General features: G+C 34.6%; 1 protein-coding gene across 4 annotated transcripts in view; it reads left to right on the top strand.

Moving 5' to 3' along the window:
- nolo (no long nerve cord) overlaps positions 1–19843 on the top strand; it is a 233565-nt gene that overhangs the window by 204070 nt on the left and 9652 nt on the right. For all 4 annotated transcript variants that reach the window (XM_069039742.1, XM_069039745.1, XM_069039741.1 and 1 more), the window contains exons 7-11: positions 7131–7275; positions 8285–8414; positions 11601–11703; positions 12011–12106; positions 12154–12425. In XM_069039742.1, coding sequence (XP_068895843.1) covers positions 7131–7275; positions 8285–8414; positions 11601–11703; positions 12011–12106; positions 12154–12425 — 746 coding nt within the window. The remainder of the gene's footprint in view (positions 1–7130; positions 7276–8284; positions 8415–11600; positions 11704–12010; positions 12107–12153; positions 12426–19843) is intronic.

The following is a 19843-nucleotide window of genomic DNA, read 5'->3' as shown; positions in this document are numbered from 1 at the left end:
AAATTGTGTACCCTTCGAGCTAATAAAGATGTCACCGAGATTTCTAATTTAGACATAAAGACATTCCTTCTACGGTTCTAAAATTAATTGATGCTAACATGTGTAAGAAAATGAGAGGTTATGGATATAAATTACAATAAAGCATGCAACTCTGGTATTTGTAATTGAAGATGAAGGCGATCTCTAGATGGAAAATAAGATCTATGAAGACATCAACGAGATTTACATTATTAGACGGTGACGAAAGGTATAGATAAATATCTTCAACGAAGCCATCCACGTGATAAATGTACTAGCTTCGAGCTATATGTTTTTTCCAGCAGCATTTTAAGTTGAAGAGTATTTAGAAAAATGTGTGCCCAGTTTTGTTGTTGTTCGCAACAATCGCAATTTTAGACACTCGTTAATGTGTTGAAAAGATATTGAAGGGGCAAAATGTCGGATTTGAAACTTTTTTGAGTATCGAATGTTCTGAAAGTTTTGAGGATATGATTTGTAGAAAATAAAGGGATAACTTTTAGACAAGCCACTTTACAGTAATGGTGATTAATATTACATCCACCTATTGCGTCCTTTATAATGAGGTGGGTTTTCAGAAAGTTTGTCCAGAATGGGTCCCTCGACGTCTAAAATGGAACGAAGTGTTCCACCTTTTCCCCAATCACAGAGGTCCAAGATTTGTAATGTGACAAATTTATTTTACCTAAAGTGAAGTCATTAAAAACTAAAAGCTGGTTAGCAAGAGTAAATGATTAGCGTTATAAAATATAGGTACTGCCGATTCAATTAAAATTACGTGAAGATAAGCTTAGTCAAGATTAATATTATTTCATGCAAAATTGTACCAACAATGGGTATTTTGTCGTTTGCAAATGAAAAAAAATATACAATACGACCTTTGAAAATGTAAAAACAAAGTTAATTCTTTTGCTCGTTAGTGAAAGAAAAATCCTTTTTCAATTGCTCCATATTTTAGGTTGAAACAGATTGTTACAAAATTACTAGTAAATTACCATTTAAATTCTTTTACATTAATGATTTTATTATTAGTAAACAATTTTTCGTGTTCGTTTCCTGAGATACATAACCGGGAAGGTGGTATATAACTAAATATATAAACTTTCCCGGTTATATACTTAACTTGACATCTGTCATCTGTCAAAGATAACCTCGAAATTTACGATAAATTAATGTTTTTTAAGACTTCGCTTACACGAACACGAAAAATGTTATTCAATATTCGTGCGCTGTCAGTTTTCAGGCATTCGGCCTGTTTTGCAGCACTTGGCTGACGCCTCGTGCTTCAAAATTCGGCTTCATACCTGAAAAGTGATCTGACAGCGCTACTCATATGAAAATAACTATTATTGGCATTAAAATTCAAAGTATGTAATTTTAACGATTGGATTTAATTATTAAGTTAACTTAAGATTCAATTCACTTTTATCAACATTTGGTAACGTTTTTATAATCCAAAAATTACACCTGTTTTGTACATAGTGAAATAGTGAACAAAATTTTTCTGTGTATTTGTAGCTTATTTTTTTTAGGTTTGAGGTTATAAATAGCGTCAATGTCTAGTGCATTGTTGTCAGTTTTACTAATTTGCAATAGAAGAATACTCAGACATCGCGGGAAATTCAGCAACATGTTATGTTCATTTTGATAGGTCCGCATGTCAGGCACTTTAGTGTCGGAAATCAGTGTATCCAACGTTAAAAAATTAAATCATGGCCTTCCATTATGCCAAAACAACGTGAACGGTGTTTATGTAGAAACATTTATGAAACCATTATAGTACTTCAGAAACGTAAATTTCAAATTAAGGAATGAAATTTATCATGCTGAACCTTGCTAGCACGAATTTAGATGAGACTTTCCAAATATATTGTTCCTGCAAAATGCAAAAAGCTTTTTGCGCTTGTCCGCAGTGTAGCTCTATTTAGAAGAACCGGCAACAGTTCGCAGTTAGTCGCAGCGTTGGTTGCATAAATATCAAATTTCAAGTTAATTTACGTCAAATAGCTACTTTAAAAACTTGCATTTTGCTACATATGGTGATTTCACACGCAAATCTTTTTCGCTTACTATAATGCTTTCGATAAAGTCAATAAAGTCGGTGTAACAAATTACATTAGAGTAACTTGTGTTAACCGAAGTTAAATTTCCTCCTTAATTGATTAAGCGACGCAGATTTAATGATGACCTCCCAAAAATCACAAAAACTTGCCGAGAAAAGCAGTTAAAATATTAATGAGTTGTTAAAAAGTTTTATGGACTCTAAACTTCATTATATAAAACTTTGAACTGTCAGTAAAGATGTCCTTTGTGCGAATGATTTTATTCCGACTTCTTTTTGCCGACAGAGCCAGGTGGTCGCAGATTATTAGCTTTATGGCAAATGTACTTTTACCGAACATCACTTAAAGAGCAACAAAGGAAAAATAAAGCCGTGGAAATCCCTCGAGGAAATGACCTATGTTTCCAAGCTGAACCAGTAAATATTATATAAATGTCGGTCACTTAGATGCTGTTTGGCTTTTATTGTGTCTCGATTAAGGAGAAAGCGGCAATTTTGTCCATGTTCTCTGACACCCAAAACCTACCAATGGCGTTTAAGCGAAATACAAAAATTTATAGCTATTGTTATGAGCGGTACGTTATCGACCGCGTAACTCTCCTAGCAATTTTCTTTTTCTCTCCCCCCGATTAAAAACGTCTTTATCCCGCACTATAATCAATGAGCTGAATTATTTTCCATCCGGAAATGTACGTCGCGACGCTCAGCCCTCAATTATCCCTCAGTAGTTATAAAATTCCAACAGCAACTTTAAACTTGTTTGGAAAGTTTGAATTGGTCGCTTAATTGCTGTTGATGTTGTAATTTCTTTACGACCTGAATCCGGATTATGCATGCGACGGCGTTCGTGAACCGGCGGCAGCGTCGTCGTTAATTTTTTAATCAAGGATCAGATTCAATTTTTGCTAAAGTAAGGAAGAACATTTTAATGCGGATCCGAAATAAATTTCTATATCACAAAGTCGTGATTCACGGACAATGGAGGGTAAACAAACGCGCGGAAGCTCTGCCACACTTCCGCTAACAAGCTACTTTAATTTATAGGGCAGGCAACACTGAATCAACTGGATTTCAGGCAAGTTTTTCTCTATTTTATTTTTTTCATTTAGCAGTGCGAGAAACCCATAACGAGGCAGTCAATTGATACCGAGCGATCACAAATGAATGGAATTAGAGCAGGCCATGACTAACATTCTACAACTGACGACATGTTGGAACGTCACCATTACTGCTCAACAGCTGTCATAAATTAAAATGTGAAAATCTGTCTAAATCTGCAAATATGTGCTTTGAAAAAAATTGTGAAAACGTCATGGAAGCAAAAAGTGATGAAAAAAATTTAAATGATCAGAGATTGTTTTTTTTTAATAATTAAGCTATCTGAATTCTTCTCGAAAAGCTCTACGGAGCTTTTGTTGCTTTTAAACACATTGTCACAGCCATTTTTTATTGACGAACAAATTCTACTGATAAAAATGAATAAAATAAATACCTACAATAAAAACTTTAAATAATAACAGTAGTAACAAATAATATCGGATGTTCGTTTAAATTTCCCGTCAAAATTGGTGTTGAAGAGTCGATTGTGAACGCACAACGCACCACTTGTCAATCTGCAGAGTAAAAACCCAAACAACGCAAAAATTGAGGTTAGATTTAAACAGCTGATCCGTGATCTGTAATCCGTAGTGTGTTCACAATCGACTCTTCAACTCCAACTTCGAGGAGAAACCTAAATGAACAGCCGATATATACCTATTGCAAATTTAGATTTTTAAATTACAAAAGCAAATTGTCTCATTATCGAACCAATAAATTTAATTAATCATTGAAATAATTTGCATCCATTTTAAAATTTGAGATTTCATCTCATTTCAATTTTTAAAATTTCTGCTGCATTTCAGTTTTGCAACTTTTAACCTGCAAATCTCAACAAATGATTTTTTTTTATTTTCCTTTACGTTCTCTTTGTAAATTTTATTTCGGTTTGTTGTAGTGAATTAAAATTAGGGTCGGTTCGGTCATGATCGCCCTAAATCTTGTAAGAGAGAAGGCGGCAAAAAACCGAACGGCTTTATCTGGATTTATTTGTCAACATTTAATTCCATTCAGATTTGCGGATTTCGTTTCGCCGGTGTTTTTTCGTAATAGGGTAGATAGGTGGGCGCTCATCTACAAGGATTTATGTTCTCAACTAGAAGGTTTCCGTCGAGATTGACGCGACCTCGCCTTGAAAAATGTTCTGATAAATGTGTAACTGCACAAATATTCCGTAAATCTGTCAGGAGAGAGCAGATATCAAGCCGTTTGCTCTACCAGCTCATTTGAGAGAAAGATTACTCCTTTATCCTGCCGCACTCCAAACATGGAGTTTTGTTGCCCACTGAAACACCAACAACAGCGATAAAGTTTTCTGCACCAAATGTTTATTCTAAAACGCAGTTTGCAGTTCTACTAAAACTTGCGTGCATTCGCAGAAAAAAATCGAATATAACAAAATTCTGAAATTAAGCTTTATTTTAAGCACTAGAAGTAACTAAGAATAAGGGTAAAAAATATTTTTCTCCCTACCGGTTAGAAATGTAGGCTGTGGATACCTCATTTGAGGTGAGAAAATTCAACTTTCTCGCTAAGGTAAGAAAGTTAATCATGAAATGTTTATGGTAAAACTGTACCAAAATACAAATGTCAAAAGTGTCAAAAGTGAAATAAGTTATTGATAAATGAAAGCCAATTCAATGAAGTAAGTTGGTAGGTCAATCATATAATCTGGAAAATAAACAGATAAGCTAGGTAGGTAGATTACTTTACCCTGTTTATATCAAATTTTCGAACAAACCTCAAATCTTCAAATGCGATGACAAGTTAATTAAACAAATAACACAGTCTACTATTCAATTCTCAAAATTTTCGTTTTAATCACGAATATAACCTTTCTTTTTACTTTTTTCAACAAAGTTGTGCCGGTAGGGAAAAAAATTGTATTCAAACCTTGTTAAGAAAGTGTCCTTGCAGACCTTAGGCACTTACAAACCTCGTCTACGACTCGGTTTATAATCTTTGCCTGCGGTCTGCAAGAAACCACTTTCTTACCTTGGTTTGAAATATACTATTCCTTCGTTAATTAAAAAACACATTTTTAAATCACAAATCGAGATAGGTATATGCAGAAATAATGCATCTGTAAAAAATTGTTCGCAAGAGCTCTACCAGGTGATTAACAAGAAAACTAGTCAAGAGTGCGACCTCATCTTTTGTTTTATCGAAACGTCTTTCTTAGCTTGATCGTACACATACAGATTGTCCCGAAAATGGCGCACTCACTACTTACTACCTGATCGAGGGTGTTTAAATGTACAGTGGGGAGCACGGAATTTCGCACACCAATTTGTATGTCATTAAAAAAAATAGCCTGTCTAAGCTTTATGGTCATTATAATCAATCATGATATATGTGATCATGACTGATGTTTCACCTAAACTGTCACGAAACTGCCGCCAGTATCTCATTTTAATAAAATTATGTCAGTGAAATGTCCAATGTGTGCGAAATTCCGTGCTCGCCACTGTACATGAAAAAAATATGGAAAAAAATTTTCAGGCAAAAAATCATTTATTTTTATTATTATTATTAATGATAATATACCGTAGTGCATCGGAAGTGCGCCATTTTCGGGACATTCCGTATATGTATACTTGCTACACACAGTCGTTTTATTGGTTGCCCACCTCTCGAAAAATATATTATTAATTAATTAATTGTTAATAATTAATGCTTTATCTTCAATGGTAAAGCCCATTTTACCACTTATTCTGGGATAATTGTTGCTTACAATTACAGGAAACGTACTTTACCGAAATCGAACACTTTTTTCAAGGTTAACAATGGCGTTGCTTTAAAATTGACATTTCATTGACAGTTCACCGCAAAATCTGCTTACCAATGCTTTAAATATGAAACCATTTTTTCCAATATTTACCCCAAACATTTGATTGAGAATAAACATTCTCTTGAAATCGATCGAATGCAAATAGCAAATGGCACAGTAGTAAGGCCCATAAACCTCACATTTAAGCCTTTTGCTTTTTATTTTCATTCAGATATCTAAAATTACGTTCTGGAGATAAGATCAAAAGACATAATGCTCAAGCTCAACCAAAGTTAAATTTATTTTCTTAATCTCACAAGATTAGCAGTTTAAATTTATAATGTTGTAAATAAGTTGTTAACCTAGACCATAAATTTTAATGCATATTTGTGCACACACAGTTAATTCTTCCGATAAATTGTTTAAGTTTCTTATTCACAACGTTAAGGATTCCATAAATATAAACTGATTGCTTTTAAACAAATTTCGTTTGTATTTTCTTGATAAACATCTTAATAAATAATTTATAAATTGTTTCATCTGTTTCATAATTTTATTGATCGCCACGAACTTTTTTTGTAATATTCTGAAAGGGTGAAAAAACGTCCATATTATTTGCACTGTTTAAATGTGTTTAGAAACCAATTTTACGACATTTTGGTTCAAAACTGGACAATATTTCATCGTGCTAGTGCACCGTTTAAACGCCCTAATTAACAGTCCCAAACTGCTTCAACTTCCTGAAGGTTAATTAAATCTTAATATTTTTTGACTCGAATTCATTCAATTACCATCTGAAATTTTATATCGCCTTTGGCTTTTATCTCCAAGTGTTCTCTCAATTAATTTATATCTTTATGAATCTGAAATAAGACCTGGCCTCGAAGACTATTCAGAAGTCAAGAATGGTACAGTATTAATATGGAAAGAGGCGGGTGGAATGACAGAAGCGCCATACACTTCAAACCTCTCATTTATTCATCGCTCTGGGGTCTCGAGAGGCCCCCGAACCCCTCGACAGACTTTTCTGCAAAGCACGTGCGAATTGAGAGGCAAGAATGGAGATGGAACCTAATAGATAAGGCGCGAATTTGCCACAATCGCTTTACATAAATAAATAAAATAGGGAATACACAAACCCTGTGTGCTCGGAGGGTGTTTGATTTCTCTTATTTCTTGCAGAGGGTCGGCTGCGATCTCAGGATTGGGTCCACGAAGCAAGTGGACGAGTGTGGGGTGTGCGGGGGCGACGGCTCTTCATGTTCCAGACCACTCTACCACTGGACCCTGACGTACATGTCACTGTGTTCTGTGACGTGTGGGGGAGGTGAGTATAATAGAATTAGCGTAAGCTCTTCGGAGGGTTGGGACCCAACCATTCGTCAAATTTGAAATCGGCTTTAATTTCTAATCATCATTCTATATCATGACGTTTGACTATACATGGTTAATAAAAAATGAGAAAACAACAGTATATCTTATAGTTACTCATGACTAAATAGTTGATCATTTTTACTTTTTGACTTTTAGCAATACAAAAAAGTATTTGTTAACACACGCGTGACTTATAGACCACTTTACTGGTCTAAAATAAGAACAATTTTAACTCTATAAGTCGCAGGTGTTGGATAAAATATCGGGCCTTCAAATAAATATATATTTAGAGTAGGCGTAGGCGACACTCTAATTCTGTTAACAGTGTAAAATAATTTTTGTAGGTAACCAATTATTCTCCGGAGTTACACAGGTTACATTATAAGCTTTTTCCCAATTTCATTTTGTCATATTAAGTGGAGGGGGAATAGGGAGAATGCACTACAAAAATTAAAAATATTTTCTAACCTAATTTTATTTCGTTAAAATGTCAGATTTTCTTGTGTCATTTTCGACGCTGGAAAAATGTTGCAACCAATTGAATTTCCATAGGTTGCTCTAAATATAAATTTATTTGAAGGCCCTTTATAAATACTCATAAATAGAGACAAAATGTCAATAACAATAATTTGTACTTCTAAATTCATTATTTTTTCCGTCTTTGTAGTGTAATTATTTCCCGGCGCCTCCACCAATTTCATGCGGATTTATTACATTAAAATTAAAATTTTGCAAAAATTAATTGGTAAAAGCAAATGTTTGTTGCATATTTAATTATCTTTATTTATTAACAAAGTCTAAATTAATTTCAGTTATTTTTTATGTTCATACTTGTATTCTTTCAAAGAAAAAGTTTGTTTTACATTTCTTATTGTATCATTACGTGGCACAGTAGCAGGATTTATATTGCAATTTCTCTTGCGGGAGTGCAAACACATCTCAAGTTCTGCGTTTGATTCCAGGCTACAAAATGTCACGTCCCTTATGTCAGAACCGGGTGACTGGAGAGGAAGTCGAGGAGGAACTTTGTAACGAGTCGCAAAAGCCCGATTCCACCATTGTAGAGTGTAACATCCATAACTGCCCTCCGAAGTGAGTACTAACTATACACATAACTGTGACAACATTTTAATTAAAAATATTCACCCCACCTTCAATATTTATTACTTATGAATTCATAATGCAATGTCATGCAAGTTTAATCCTGAAATAAATTTCTTATACGAGGAGGAATTACTTACTTAAGCAAATAAAAACAAACTGTGGCAAATAATACTGCGACCATTAAACGGGAATTAAGCAATGGCAATTTGCATATTTGTGCAATATTTGCTGTAAATTAACCACACAACCCCGAGGAACGTGGCCCGATTAATTTAAGATGTTAACTTTGAAACTTTGCAGACATAAATATGGCATACCGTGATAATGTTTGCCGCATTGAATTATAAATGAACGGGGAAATACGTGGCCCATAGTAATTATATCTTACTGTTACTCAACTGACTAAGATTGATACAATAATTTGGTGCAAGATCAAAATGAATAAGTCAATTTTAATTCGTACCGAATGTCTTTAATGGAGCAGTTTAACATACTCTGTCTGCATAGGGTTCAACAGAGCTTAGAAATACAATGTTAAGTAGGATACAAATAACCTTGAAGCTGCTGGTCACTAATTAGGTGAACAAAGTTTTATGACCAGCAGAAGATTTTTAAAGCGACTGTCAAGTTAAACAAGAAGTGGTTTTTTATTTTAAATAACTAAATTTTCTCTTCAACGTAGAATTTTTAATATAAATGAACCACTTTAGACAGGACATTATCTTGAATAATTAATAAACACAAACTAAAAAACTATGGGGGGCATGTATTGTTGGTTGCATCACAAATTTTGTTAGGCTCGTTATTACGTGTGAATCACCTTATAGGTATATTCCAGTTTTGGAATTAAGAAGGTAGTAGAAATGAACTACTTAAATTAAATATAAAAATAATGCCGGTCGTTAAAGCTTCAAATTTCCCAGATTTCAAAAGTTATGGAAAATCATGTGAAAATTAAGAAGAAAGAAAAACTCACAACAGTCTACTATTGTTGTCCGGTGGACGGCACACTACTACGACACCCAAAAATAGTGACTCATAAATTTTGTTATGAAATAGCGAACAAATTAACCACAAATCTCTATCTATAACACTTATTACGCAAATTGGAAATTTATGAGTTGCAAAATGGTGGATGCGCCGGGAAAGAGCTCATTGCAGTTAACGAGTAAACAGCGTTCACGTTGTTTTGGCATAATAGAAGGCCATGATTTATTTTTTTTTAACGTTGGACACACTGTTTGATTTCCGTCACTAAAGTGCCTGACATACGGACCTATCAAAATAAGCATAACATGTTCTATTCTTCTATTTTTCTATTGCAAACTAGTAAAACTGACAATAATGCACTAGACATTGACGCTATTTATAACCTCAAACTTAGAAAAACATAACCTAATTCAGCAGACAGTTTTACTACCAAATTAAATGCAAAATTTCCATGGCCTCCCATTATGCCAAAACAACGTGAATGCGTTTTACATCTGAGTCATATGACAAACATATCACCAATAATGTTTTTTAAAGGCTTTATAGAATAAGTCCAACGAATTAATCGTAATCTTGTAAAGGAATATTTTGAAATATGGAGTTTTTTTAGAAATGAAGAAGAAGAATAACAGACTATTATGGCAAATACTAGTATTGAAATATTTATTACAGAATTATTTTCAGGAAATACAAGATGTCGCAATTAAAATGAAGACAGCTGAATGTTTTCATTATTTTTAGGAGCAGCGATTTGAGTTTTTGCACAGTTGTATAACACAAAACTACATGATAAGATACTCAGCTCATCTAAACGTTATAAACCCAACCAACTGCTACAGTCGGTTGCAAAAAAATCGAGTACATCATAAAAATCAAGAGCACTGAATTTCTGACTTTTAATGGCATGTTTTTTTCAAATAGGTTATGTCTGACACAAGAAATGTCATAATGTCTGACTTAAGAAATGAAAAGTTTTGACATTTTTCTTGTCTCAGTAACATCAAAATTGACACCAAGAAGGATGAATTAAAATAGAAAATTTGATGTACTCGATTTTTTTGCAATCGACTGTACCCCGAGAATGGGGCAATTTCAAGTTATTCAGAAACCAATTTTGACTTCAGTTCCCACATTTCAACGTAAAATTCTCTTTTTGATATTTTTGCCTAGTCCAGACTTGTTAAAAACAAATGAAAAAATTATAATAGGTTATTTATGATTTATTAAACAAAAATGTTAAGAGATTAAATTACTGAAAATGAAAATGCTCTCATTCAATCATAATTGGATTCTGAATAACTTTTCAGCTCATCAAGTTTTACGAGTGTGAAAATCTCAAATCTCTACCCCTAAGATTAACAAAATATCAACTGTCTTCATCTTACATGCCACACTTGTATATTATCGAAGGTAAAAGACGAAAGTGGTTCGTCTTTTATAGACCCTGACATTAAACCATTTTGTTTGCCATCTTAGTCATCTGAAGCAGTAATATATTGGATATATCGGGTGTTCATTTAAATTTCTCTTCACAGTTGGCGTTGAAGAGTCGATTGTGAACGCAATAACGCAAAAAGTGAGGTTAGATTTAAACAGCTGATCCGTGATCTGTAATCCGTGGTGCGTTCATAATCGACTCTTCAGCGCCAACTTTGAGGAGAAATTTAAATGAACACCCGTTGTACGCTGAAGTACTTTGGTGTTTTTAGAAAAAACTTATTTTCTTTATGTGTGCCTCAATCCCACGGAAGAGCTCTTTTAATTTAAAATATCACTCATTCTAAAAGCACTGCTCTGAAATAATTTTTAACCACTCGAGATTTGCTTAATATAATGTATTTCACTTATATCGCAGCAAATATTTTGTGAAGACAAACCCTTTTTGAATAGGTATTTTTTTACTGCTCGGATGCTACTTTTATGGTTTTTAAGAAGAGAAGCAGCAAATCGTGAACTCACCATAGTATTAATAATATAGTAGGCATTACTGATATTGAATCAAATAACAAAACTTGTCAACTATTTTGTTTCTATATTCTAGAAATACATATTTGACCTATTAAGAATTTTATGTAAAAAAATAGTTAGTTTTTGAAAAACAAACATTTTCTCATTTATCTTTATTGTTTATTGTTCACGTTTTGCTATTTTAATAACTAGATTTTTGATTGTCTCTTTTTTTAGATGGCACGCTGGCGACTGGGGACCATGCTCCGTCAGCTGCGGCGGCGGCTCCAAACTCCGGCAAGTTTATTGCGTGGAAGAAGCTAACAACACTAAAATTCGGGTGGGCACCGTTTTCTCCATCCCCACAATTAACCCATCTACTGAAACAATCATCATGTCAAGTCATAAAATTCTCACATGAATAAAACCGCCTTATCCTACCCCCATTAAAGAATCTTAATTGCTTCCCGATATTTCTTTTAACAGCCCAATCGGGAGCAATAAAATCGTTATTTGGCGAAATTACCCAAATGAAAATGACTGAAAACTTTCTACGATTCTGAATTACGTGCTAGAATTACCCGAATGACTTTTCAGAAGTGTTTACCATCGCGTGGAAATTCGATTTAAGTCGAGATACTTTTCAGGTTAACGACCAAAAGTGCACCGGACACAAGCCTTGGTTCCAGGAAGCGTGCAATCGGATGGACTGTCCAGCTTGGATCGCCTCCTCCTGGTCTGGGGTAAGTCCCACTTGATTGGTACAACGGATGCTAATAATTTCTACCAGTGCTCAGTATCGTGTGGCGAAGGCTCGCAAGTTCGCGTGGTGGAGTGCAGAGATTCGGCAGACAAACCCAGCTCTCTGTGTCTCCAAAAGCTCAAGCCCATGGAGAGCAAACCTTGTTCGACGGGCATCCAATGCCCCCATCACATCGACACCAGCGAAGAGTTCTTGCCCGGACTGTACCATACCCAACCTCTGGTGCAACCCTATCCACCCCCGCCGCCGGCGCACGCTGAAAGACTTGTCGGCGAACAAGTTGTGCCTTCGGAAAGCACGTAAGTTTACACAAGTGTAGATCCATTTTCTTCATAAAGCTTTCAATGTTAGTGCTAATTGTCTCTGTTTAATCTTCTTGTGTGTTTTTGTTAATTTCTTCTAAATTAGTGTTGACCTACCCACAATTCTCTTCAGAACTTTTTAAAACAAACAAAACACACTCTTTTGCTCAAAATGATTTTATTCATCTCGAAGGTAATTTAAAAAAAGATGGTTTGCAATATAAACGTAAAACCATAATAAAACGCCTTCTCAGATATAGCAGTTTAATTTTTATAGATCTATAAAGTTTATGTTCAAAAACTGTCACGTAAAGTTTAAATACGAATAAATATGAATTAAAGGTGCGTAGGGTTTAGGGTTGATTCGGGTTAACGACACCTCAGTTGTTGCTTTACACAGAAAACAATTAGGTGGAGGCATCATCGTCTTTCTTTCGATACAACTGGATAAATATTTAGTTATAGAGTTAGTTGGTTAATCAGAAGTACAAGTTTCAGAACTAAATTTTGATAAATCCTAGACTATTAAAAAAATATAATTAACAAATGATTAGTATTAGAGACGAAATGAGACCATTCACCACCTTGGCAGGAGCTTGAGTAATAACAAGCATTAGCAACAATGTCTCTACAGGGCATCCTAAGGTATAGTCGGAACGTTGTAGATGTGGATTAGGGATTTGTCGTTAAGTTGGCACTACCAGGAAAAGTAACTAGGCGCGCTTATAAGATATTTGGAATTTATGACAGATTTCTCACTAACCTACAGTTCAATCATAAATTTTAAGCGACCTTGAGTTTGACAATCCACATCTAGAACGTTTCTCCAATATCTAAATTTGTGTCAGTGACTAATTTTTAATATGTGAGAGTTGCTGCAATTACATTTACGTGGTTTAATGTTTATATTTTGTATAACAAATTCTTTCATATTTGCCCATTAAATTCGCATTTGAAGTTTTTAGATAGATAAACTTTGACAGCATTACAACCCTGGTGTCAGAATTGCATGATGTGCCACTGACATCACGGTTGTAATTTCGGTTTTCTAAGAAAGATATTGGTAAGAAGATTCTAAGTAGTCTTTTACAAATATACTTAATGAAAATTAAGGTCAAGATGAAATTCACCAGGGCAAAGCCGGGTCAAGAGCTGATAACGTATAAAGGAAGTAGTTTTATAAAAACGGAGTTAATTATTAAGAGATGAATGTCAATGATTTGGGTCTTAGAGTCCACAAGGCATGAACACAATGAAACAGTCAATGTTTGCACTGTTTGATGTGAAGTATTAGAGCTTTTTTGTTTTCACGGGAAAAGTATTAGGATCTAGATTTTAACATGATGTAATTCTGTTTCATTAAGCGTAATGTATGTACAAAGGAAACAGCAACACACACAAAATTAATTAATCTCAAAACTTCTTACGCACAACAATAACAATTACACGGGGCATGTTTTATTCAGAGTGTTAAAGCTTCAGTGTTCTACAGCGCTAAGCAAAATTATGTACTTGTTTTCGACAAAAACTTGTTTTGAGAAGCTTTTTCGATTACATGGGAAGTAATCGGAGGTCAAAATACTAAATAATAAGATAAACAGCTTTTACGGCTCTCTTTATGGCCTTTCAGTGTGAAAAGTTTTTTACCGTAAGTAACAACTTGTTGGTCCGAGATACATTTTCAGCATGCCGCGCCAAATATCTGTAAATCACGGGTGGGTCTAAATTACTTGGAGAAATTTCTAGACTTTACTTAATATCATGACGTTATTGACTATTTTATGGAAAACCACATTGTTTTTAACATTAAATTTTTGATATATTGATGTTTTTGCGGTACGTACAGTTAGAGACACGGAATTTCGGACATCACTGTCAATATACTGTCAAAAAATGTAAAATAGGCTTTACATCATTAACCTCAATTTTTCCGCTTGTGACGATTTTGATTGACATGCGATTGACGTGAACAGAAAATAAATTTCAAAATTTAACTTTTGAATGCCACAATAAAGAGTGATTTACCTCGCAATTTTTTGAAGTGACAGAAAAATGATGCCCGAAATTCCGTGTCCCTAACTGTACAATAATTTTGATTTTGTGAAGTGATTTGGGCATAATGGAGTTTAGGGAGACCGAGCGAAAATAAATATTTTTACCCGGACGATGCTGTCTAAAAAAACTATTCACAAGAGCAAACAAGAATATAACTTTATAAACCTCTCTTAATGACTGTTCTAATGTCAGCCGCCGGAATGTCTTTGTCCAAAATATTTACCAAAGAAAATCTTTTCTTTGATAACTGTTTTTCTTCGTCTTTCTCTATGCTATAAAAAAATTATTCCTATCTAATAATCGATAATTATCGGTATATGTTTTTTGATATCTTTGATTTATGGAGATTCTATTACTGTAGTAAGTTGAAACCAACTTTTTGTCTTGATGTTTTTAAATTTGTAATTTTAACTGTCACGAGCATAGACACTTCAAAACGACAACAAAGTCAAATTAGTCACTAAATGATAAAAGCACGAAATAGATTCGGTAAGATTATTATTGAACACACAAAACACGATAAAATTTACCCAACGAATTTTTAATTCCCTTATCTTTTTAATATCTTTCTCTGGAAAGTTACGGTTAAACAACTTTTACAATGTTTATCGTTTCTTTTTTTAAGTAAAGAGTAGATACAATTATCGCAGGAAAAAAATTACCCGGTAGATGTCTGTAATAATCAATTTACACTATAATTACGAAAATCAAAAATCTAATTAAACAGAGAAACATTTAAGAGCAGTTCGTCAAGAAAATACATTTGAATTTTAAAATATTTTCTCTGAAACAACATTTTATTGCGAATCGAAAGATGTGACGCTATAGCTGCTAATTTGAAATGTGACCTTATGTCAGAAATGTACAGGGTCATTATAAATGATTGTCCCATCGCAGTAGGCGTTGGTGACGTAGTTGAATGTGCCGCAAGCCTCATACATGAGTGAGACTAGTATCGCCGATAGGTGGCGCTACCGGTGGTAATGGAAATCTGTCTACGTTGCGAGGCTGGCGGCACATCCAAAATTTGTGTGGGTTTTCGACGCCAACTGCGATGGGACAATCATTTATAATGACCCTGTATTATTAATGTACCTGTGACAGCTAAGCAGATGGTGTATTAAGTGAATATTATCGACAACTTATATGGTCAAAATTATAATGTGCGGCAACATTATTAACCCGTAGATAGTTTCTTTTTTGTTAAATTGTGCTTACCCGTCTTACAAATATAATGTAGTGCCCTTAACAGTATCTGTACCAAAAGCAAGCTATTGTCGGCAAGTTCATTTTGCTATAAGAGTATTACAACCAAAATATGTAGCATGTTTGCTGATATTTCAGTGATCAGACAATAACCATTGTACGCAACAGTCCGCATAAAAACACTATCTCAATTTTTGAATATGTAGTAAATTCATTAAATTAAAAAATATTCTTGGGTACATGCATTAACGTATGAAAATATTAAATAAAATAAATGTTATAAAACTTTAGAAAAAATTTCCCTCTCAAACTTGGCGAAAGCAGAATCTGTCTGCATAAGTTTGCACACACCTAAAATATATTTGGTCAAATCTGTAACAAAAAGGTAACATCTAAAAGTTATGATACTGTTATGCTCCTCTAACACTTTAAACCCGTAGTTTAATTTTCAAAGTTTCAACATGTTTGTTTTGCTCATCCCCTTTAAGCCCCAAATATAATCGACGAGTATGCAACTACACCTTAATATTAACTCCTGCAGTATCATGAAATAGAGTTCCAGCATCATACTTTTTTATTCTTCCACATACTGACAAACAAATATTTTTTAAAATTTGACAGTGGCAATATTAGCTGTTCCAAATACAGAGTATCTATAAATGATTGTTAGGTCAAGCCAGCTTTCGAAAAAAAAATTATGCCGCCTTTTTCAAACAGATGCCCAATTTTAATTTATTATTAACTGTACCTTCTGACATTAAACACGTTTTATTCGAGCTTTTCATTTCCAAAGTTAACGTGGATATTTGTTTTTTGATTTAAAAAAACATAAAACATAGTTAGCTATACAGTTTCCTAAATTTTGACATAAACGTCATTCGCTTGGTTAAATGAAACTGTGAAAAAACGAAGAATTTTTTGGGAAAATGTTTATTGTCTGCATAAACGGGCAACAACAGAAGCATTTTTATTACATCATGAATTCACAATTTCATTTTAAAACAATACGTTGTTTAAAACAGCCACATTAACTTTGAAAATGTATTGTGGGTTGCATTTTTAATTCCGCCGGGCTCATTATCGCACAATACCATTTGTCGTTCCAAAAACATATATTTTAATGTGAATCAACTGAAAGTAACTGTTACAAAGTGACTACTGGAACCACATCGATCAAATAATAAACTGTAGAATCTGTGAATAACAGAGGTTTTAAGATCGGCCCTTGAGGAACTCTCGATGATATTTTTGCCCAGCTCGAATAATTATTTTTACAAGGGACAGTATAGCTTCTGGTGCCAAGTACGAATGGAAGAATCCTTCTGATACAGCACCTAGCACAACGAAAGAAAGTTTTAAACAAAGTACAATGTGATATGGAATAGTCTACCAGCATTAGTAATATATCGGGTGTTTTTTTTTAATTTCACCTTGTAGTAGACGTTGAAGAGTCGATTGTGAACGCACCAGTTGTATTAAACGAAGATTTAAACGTCTGATCCGTAACCTGTATAGTGCGTTCACAATCGACTCTTCAACGCCTACTATGAGGTGAATTTTAAAAAAACACCCGATATTTTGTGACCAATACTTCAGTACTGTAGTTTAGGTCCATTGGTGATCGTAGAGTCGAAGATGCCTCCAATTAAACGTTGTAGTGAATATTTTTGTTGTTTGCAAAATCATTTTGCAGCAAAAGGTATGAAATGTGCGGTGACAAAATTAGCGTCGGTTGTGCGTTGTCGCGCTTTGATTAAAATGTAAGCTCGCGTAATACTAATCCAGTTTATACACAATACAAGCTTATACATAGGTATGTGTGCGTAGCACTATCCGTTGATGCTCATACAATGCAGATAACCCAATATTCAACCGCATATTCAATCGTATTTGTGTGTAAAGGCCCATTTGGATAGGTTATCTGGATCGTACGTGCCATCCGATAGTTTCAATAGAGCTTCCATCACTCACTAATATTTCACTCATTTAGGCTAATTTAAATTCCACCTGTGCGTTTCACTACCCAACTACATGTCGATATTGTGTGCCTTGTGTTTTCAGCGATTTCAGAGTGTTCTTTGCCTGCGGTTGGGTATATGTGAGGTACTGCAAACACAACTAGTCTTTAGTCCTTTATTTCTCTCTCTCTCTCTCTGTCTCTCTAAAACTATAACTGTGCACTCTTTTCGACTAATCGGCGTTTTGTTGGCCGTTTTCCGTCGCCATCAACCTGAAAACGATAGAATAATTCGCAGGATTTCGCGGGGAAAACGGGTGGTAAAATGCCGGAACCAACACGAGTATAAATAGGTGATAAGCTTCTTAATAAAGCACCAGCTGTTGTCGAGCACAATCTCATTTTATCCATGATTTAAATGCTTCGTAAAAATGCTGTTTTCGCTGCGCTCACACCTCATTACCATCCCCACACGTTCCTTTCTGTTTGTTTTCTTTCTTCCGAGCTTCAATCAAAAGCCGGGCATTATTCAAATTGCTCACACCTCTAATTTTTGCATGCCGACTGAGGGATTAGATTTAAGACGAGCAAACGTGGAAGAAGTGCGGAAGTCTACATTTTGACACAAAGTCGAGCCAAATCGTCGGCTTGAGTGGCGTTCGGGAACCTACTTAATGGCTTTCTGTCTTCCACCTGAACGCCGTACGACGAACTCGGATCATATTTAAATTTATGAATTAAGCCGGATAATTGCGCACGCCGGAATAGAAAACGGAGCTCGTTAACTTTATTTGTTTGGAATCTTTCAATAAAAATCGCAATTATCTGGCAGAGTTGAGAGTTGCTCGCCAAATGAAGCGAATTGGATTGAAAACTCTGAAATAAGGTAACAAGGGCACGATTTAAATGTGGAAACGGAAATCCGACAGCATTTACAGTCGATATTTTGTTTTACATCAAAGATTCATGTATTTCGAGGCGGGGATTTTAAGCAAGGGCACCGCCGGGTCAAATCGGGTCAGGTCAGGTCAACAACGAGAAACCACGTTGATTTCGAAACTTCCTAAATAAATAAATGAGAAATAATTACGTATCTGTTCGTTTATTGAAAGAGATTAATTATTCATCACAACTCTACTCTTGCGCTTGAGGTTAAAGAAGTAAAAATGTGAGACAGGTTGTCACATATTTAAGTTTTAGAACAATGCGATGGCAAAATAGAATATTCTTCTTTACTTACTAATTTTATTAGAAAAGTTGTCAAAAATTAATTTTAGCATGAGACAATTCGATTGACTATTATATCGGGTGTTCATTAAAATTTCTGGTTAAAGTTGGCGTTGAAGAGTCGATTGTGAACGCACCACTCGTCAATCTGCAGATCAAAAACACTAACAACGCTGAAACCGAAGTTAGATTTAAACAGCTAATCCGTGATCCGTAATCCGTGGTGCGTTCACAATCAATGGCAACTTTGACGGGAAATTTAAAAGAACACCCGATAGTTCGTTCAGCTTCCAAGGCTTCATTTTCTAAAGGTGATGGTTCTTAAGTAATTTACGTCAAGTGTTAAAATCTTCCTTAAACATTTTCTCTCGCTACTTCGAAAAAAACCTAACTTTTATAGAACAATTTAGAGGTACAGCCAAACCCAAAAATGTACATCGCATATACAGGGTGACTTTGAAAGTTGTGCAAATATTTTAACCAGTGGTAGAACTCCACAATAGGTAATAATTGAGCCAGTAATACCTAATACAAATGTTGATATTTTTCGAGAAAAAGGGGTTAAAAGTTTTTCAAAAAAAATTTGGGAGCCACTGAATTTTATGAAAAAATGGGTCAAAAATAACATAGTAGAATCTCAATCCTAACCTCAATTTAAATCACAAATGGCTTTAATCAACCCGCAGAAAACTGATATGGTTTGATTTATGGCGAAGCCCGTGGATATTTAGAGCTAGCACGGCAAATCTACGGTGAAAGGTTTCCTCCAAGAATACTTCCTAATGTGCAAACTTTTGTAAACGTTGGGCAGCATCTTCGCGGTTTCGGGTGTTTCGAAATGCATTAGTGCGATCTTGGCCGCCAACGAGAAGATCACATTTTAGTTGCAGAAGAAGAAATTCTTCACGAAATTGAAAACCAGCCACGAACAAGTACTCGGCGTCTTCGGAGTTTGTAGTTTGGCTGCGAG

This window comes from Tenebrio molitor, chromosome 2 (assembly GCF_963966145.1).
Source record: "Tenebrio molitor chromosome 2, icTenMoli1.1, whole genome shotgun sequence".
NCBI lineage: Eukaryota > Metazoa > Arthropoda > Insecta > Coleoptera > Tenebrionidae > Tenebrio > Tenebrio molitor.
This window is presented reverse-complemented; position numbering and strand designations above follow the sequence as displayed.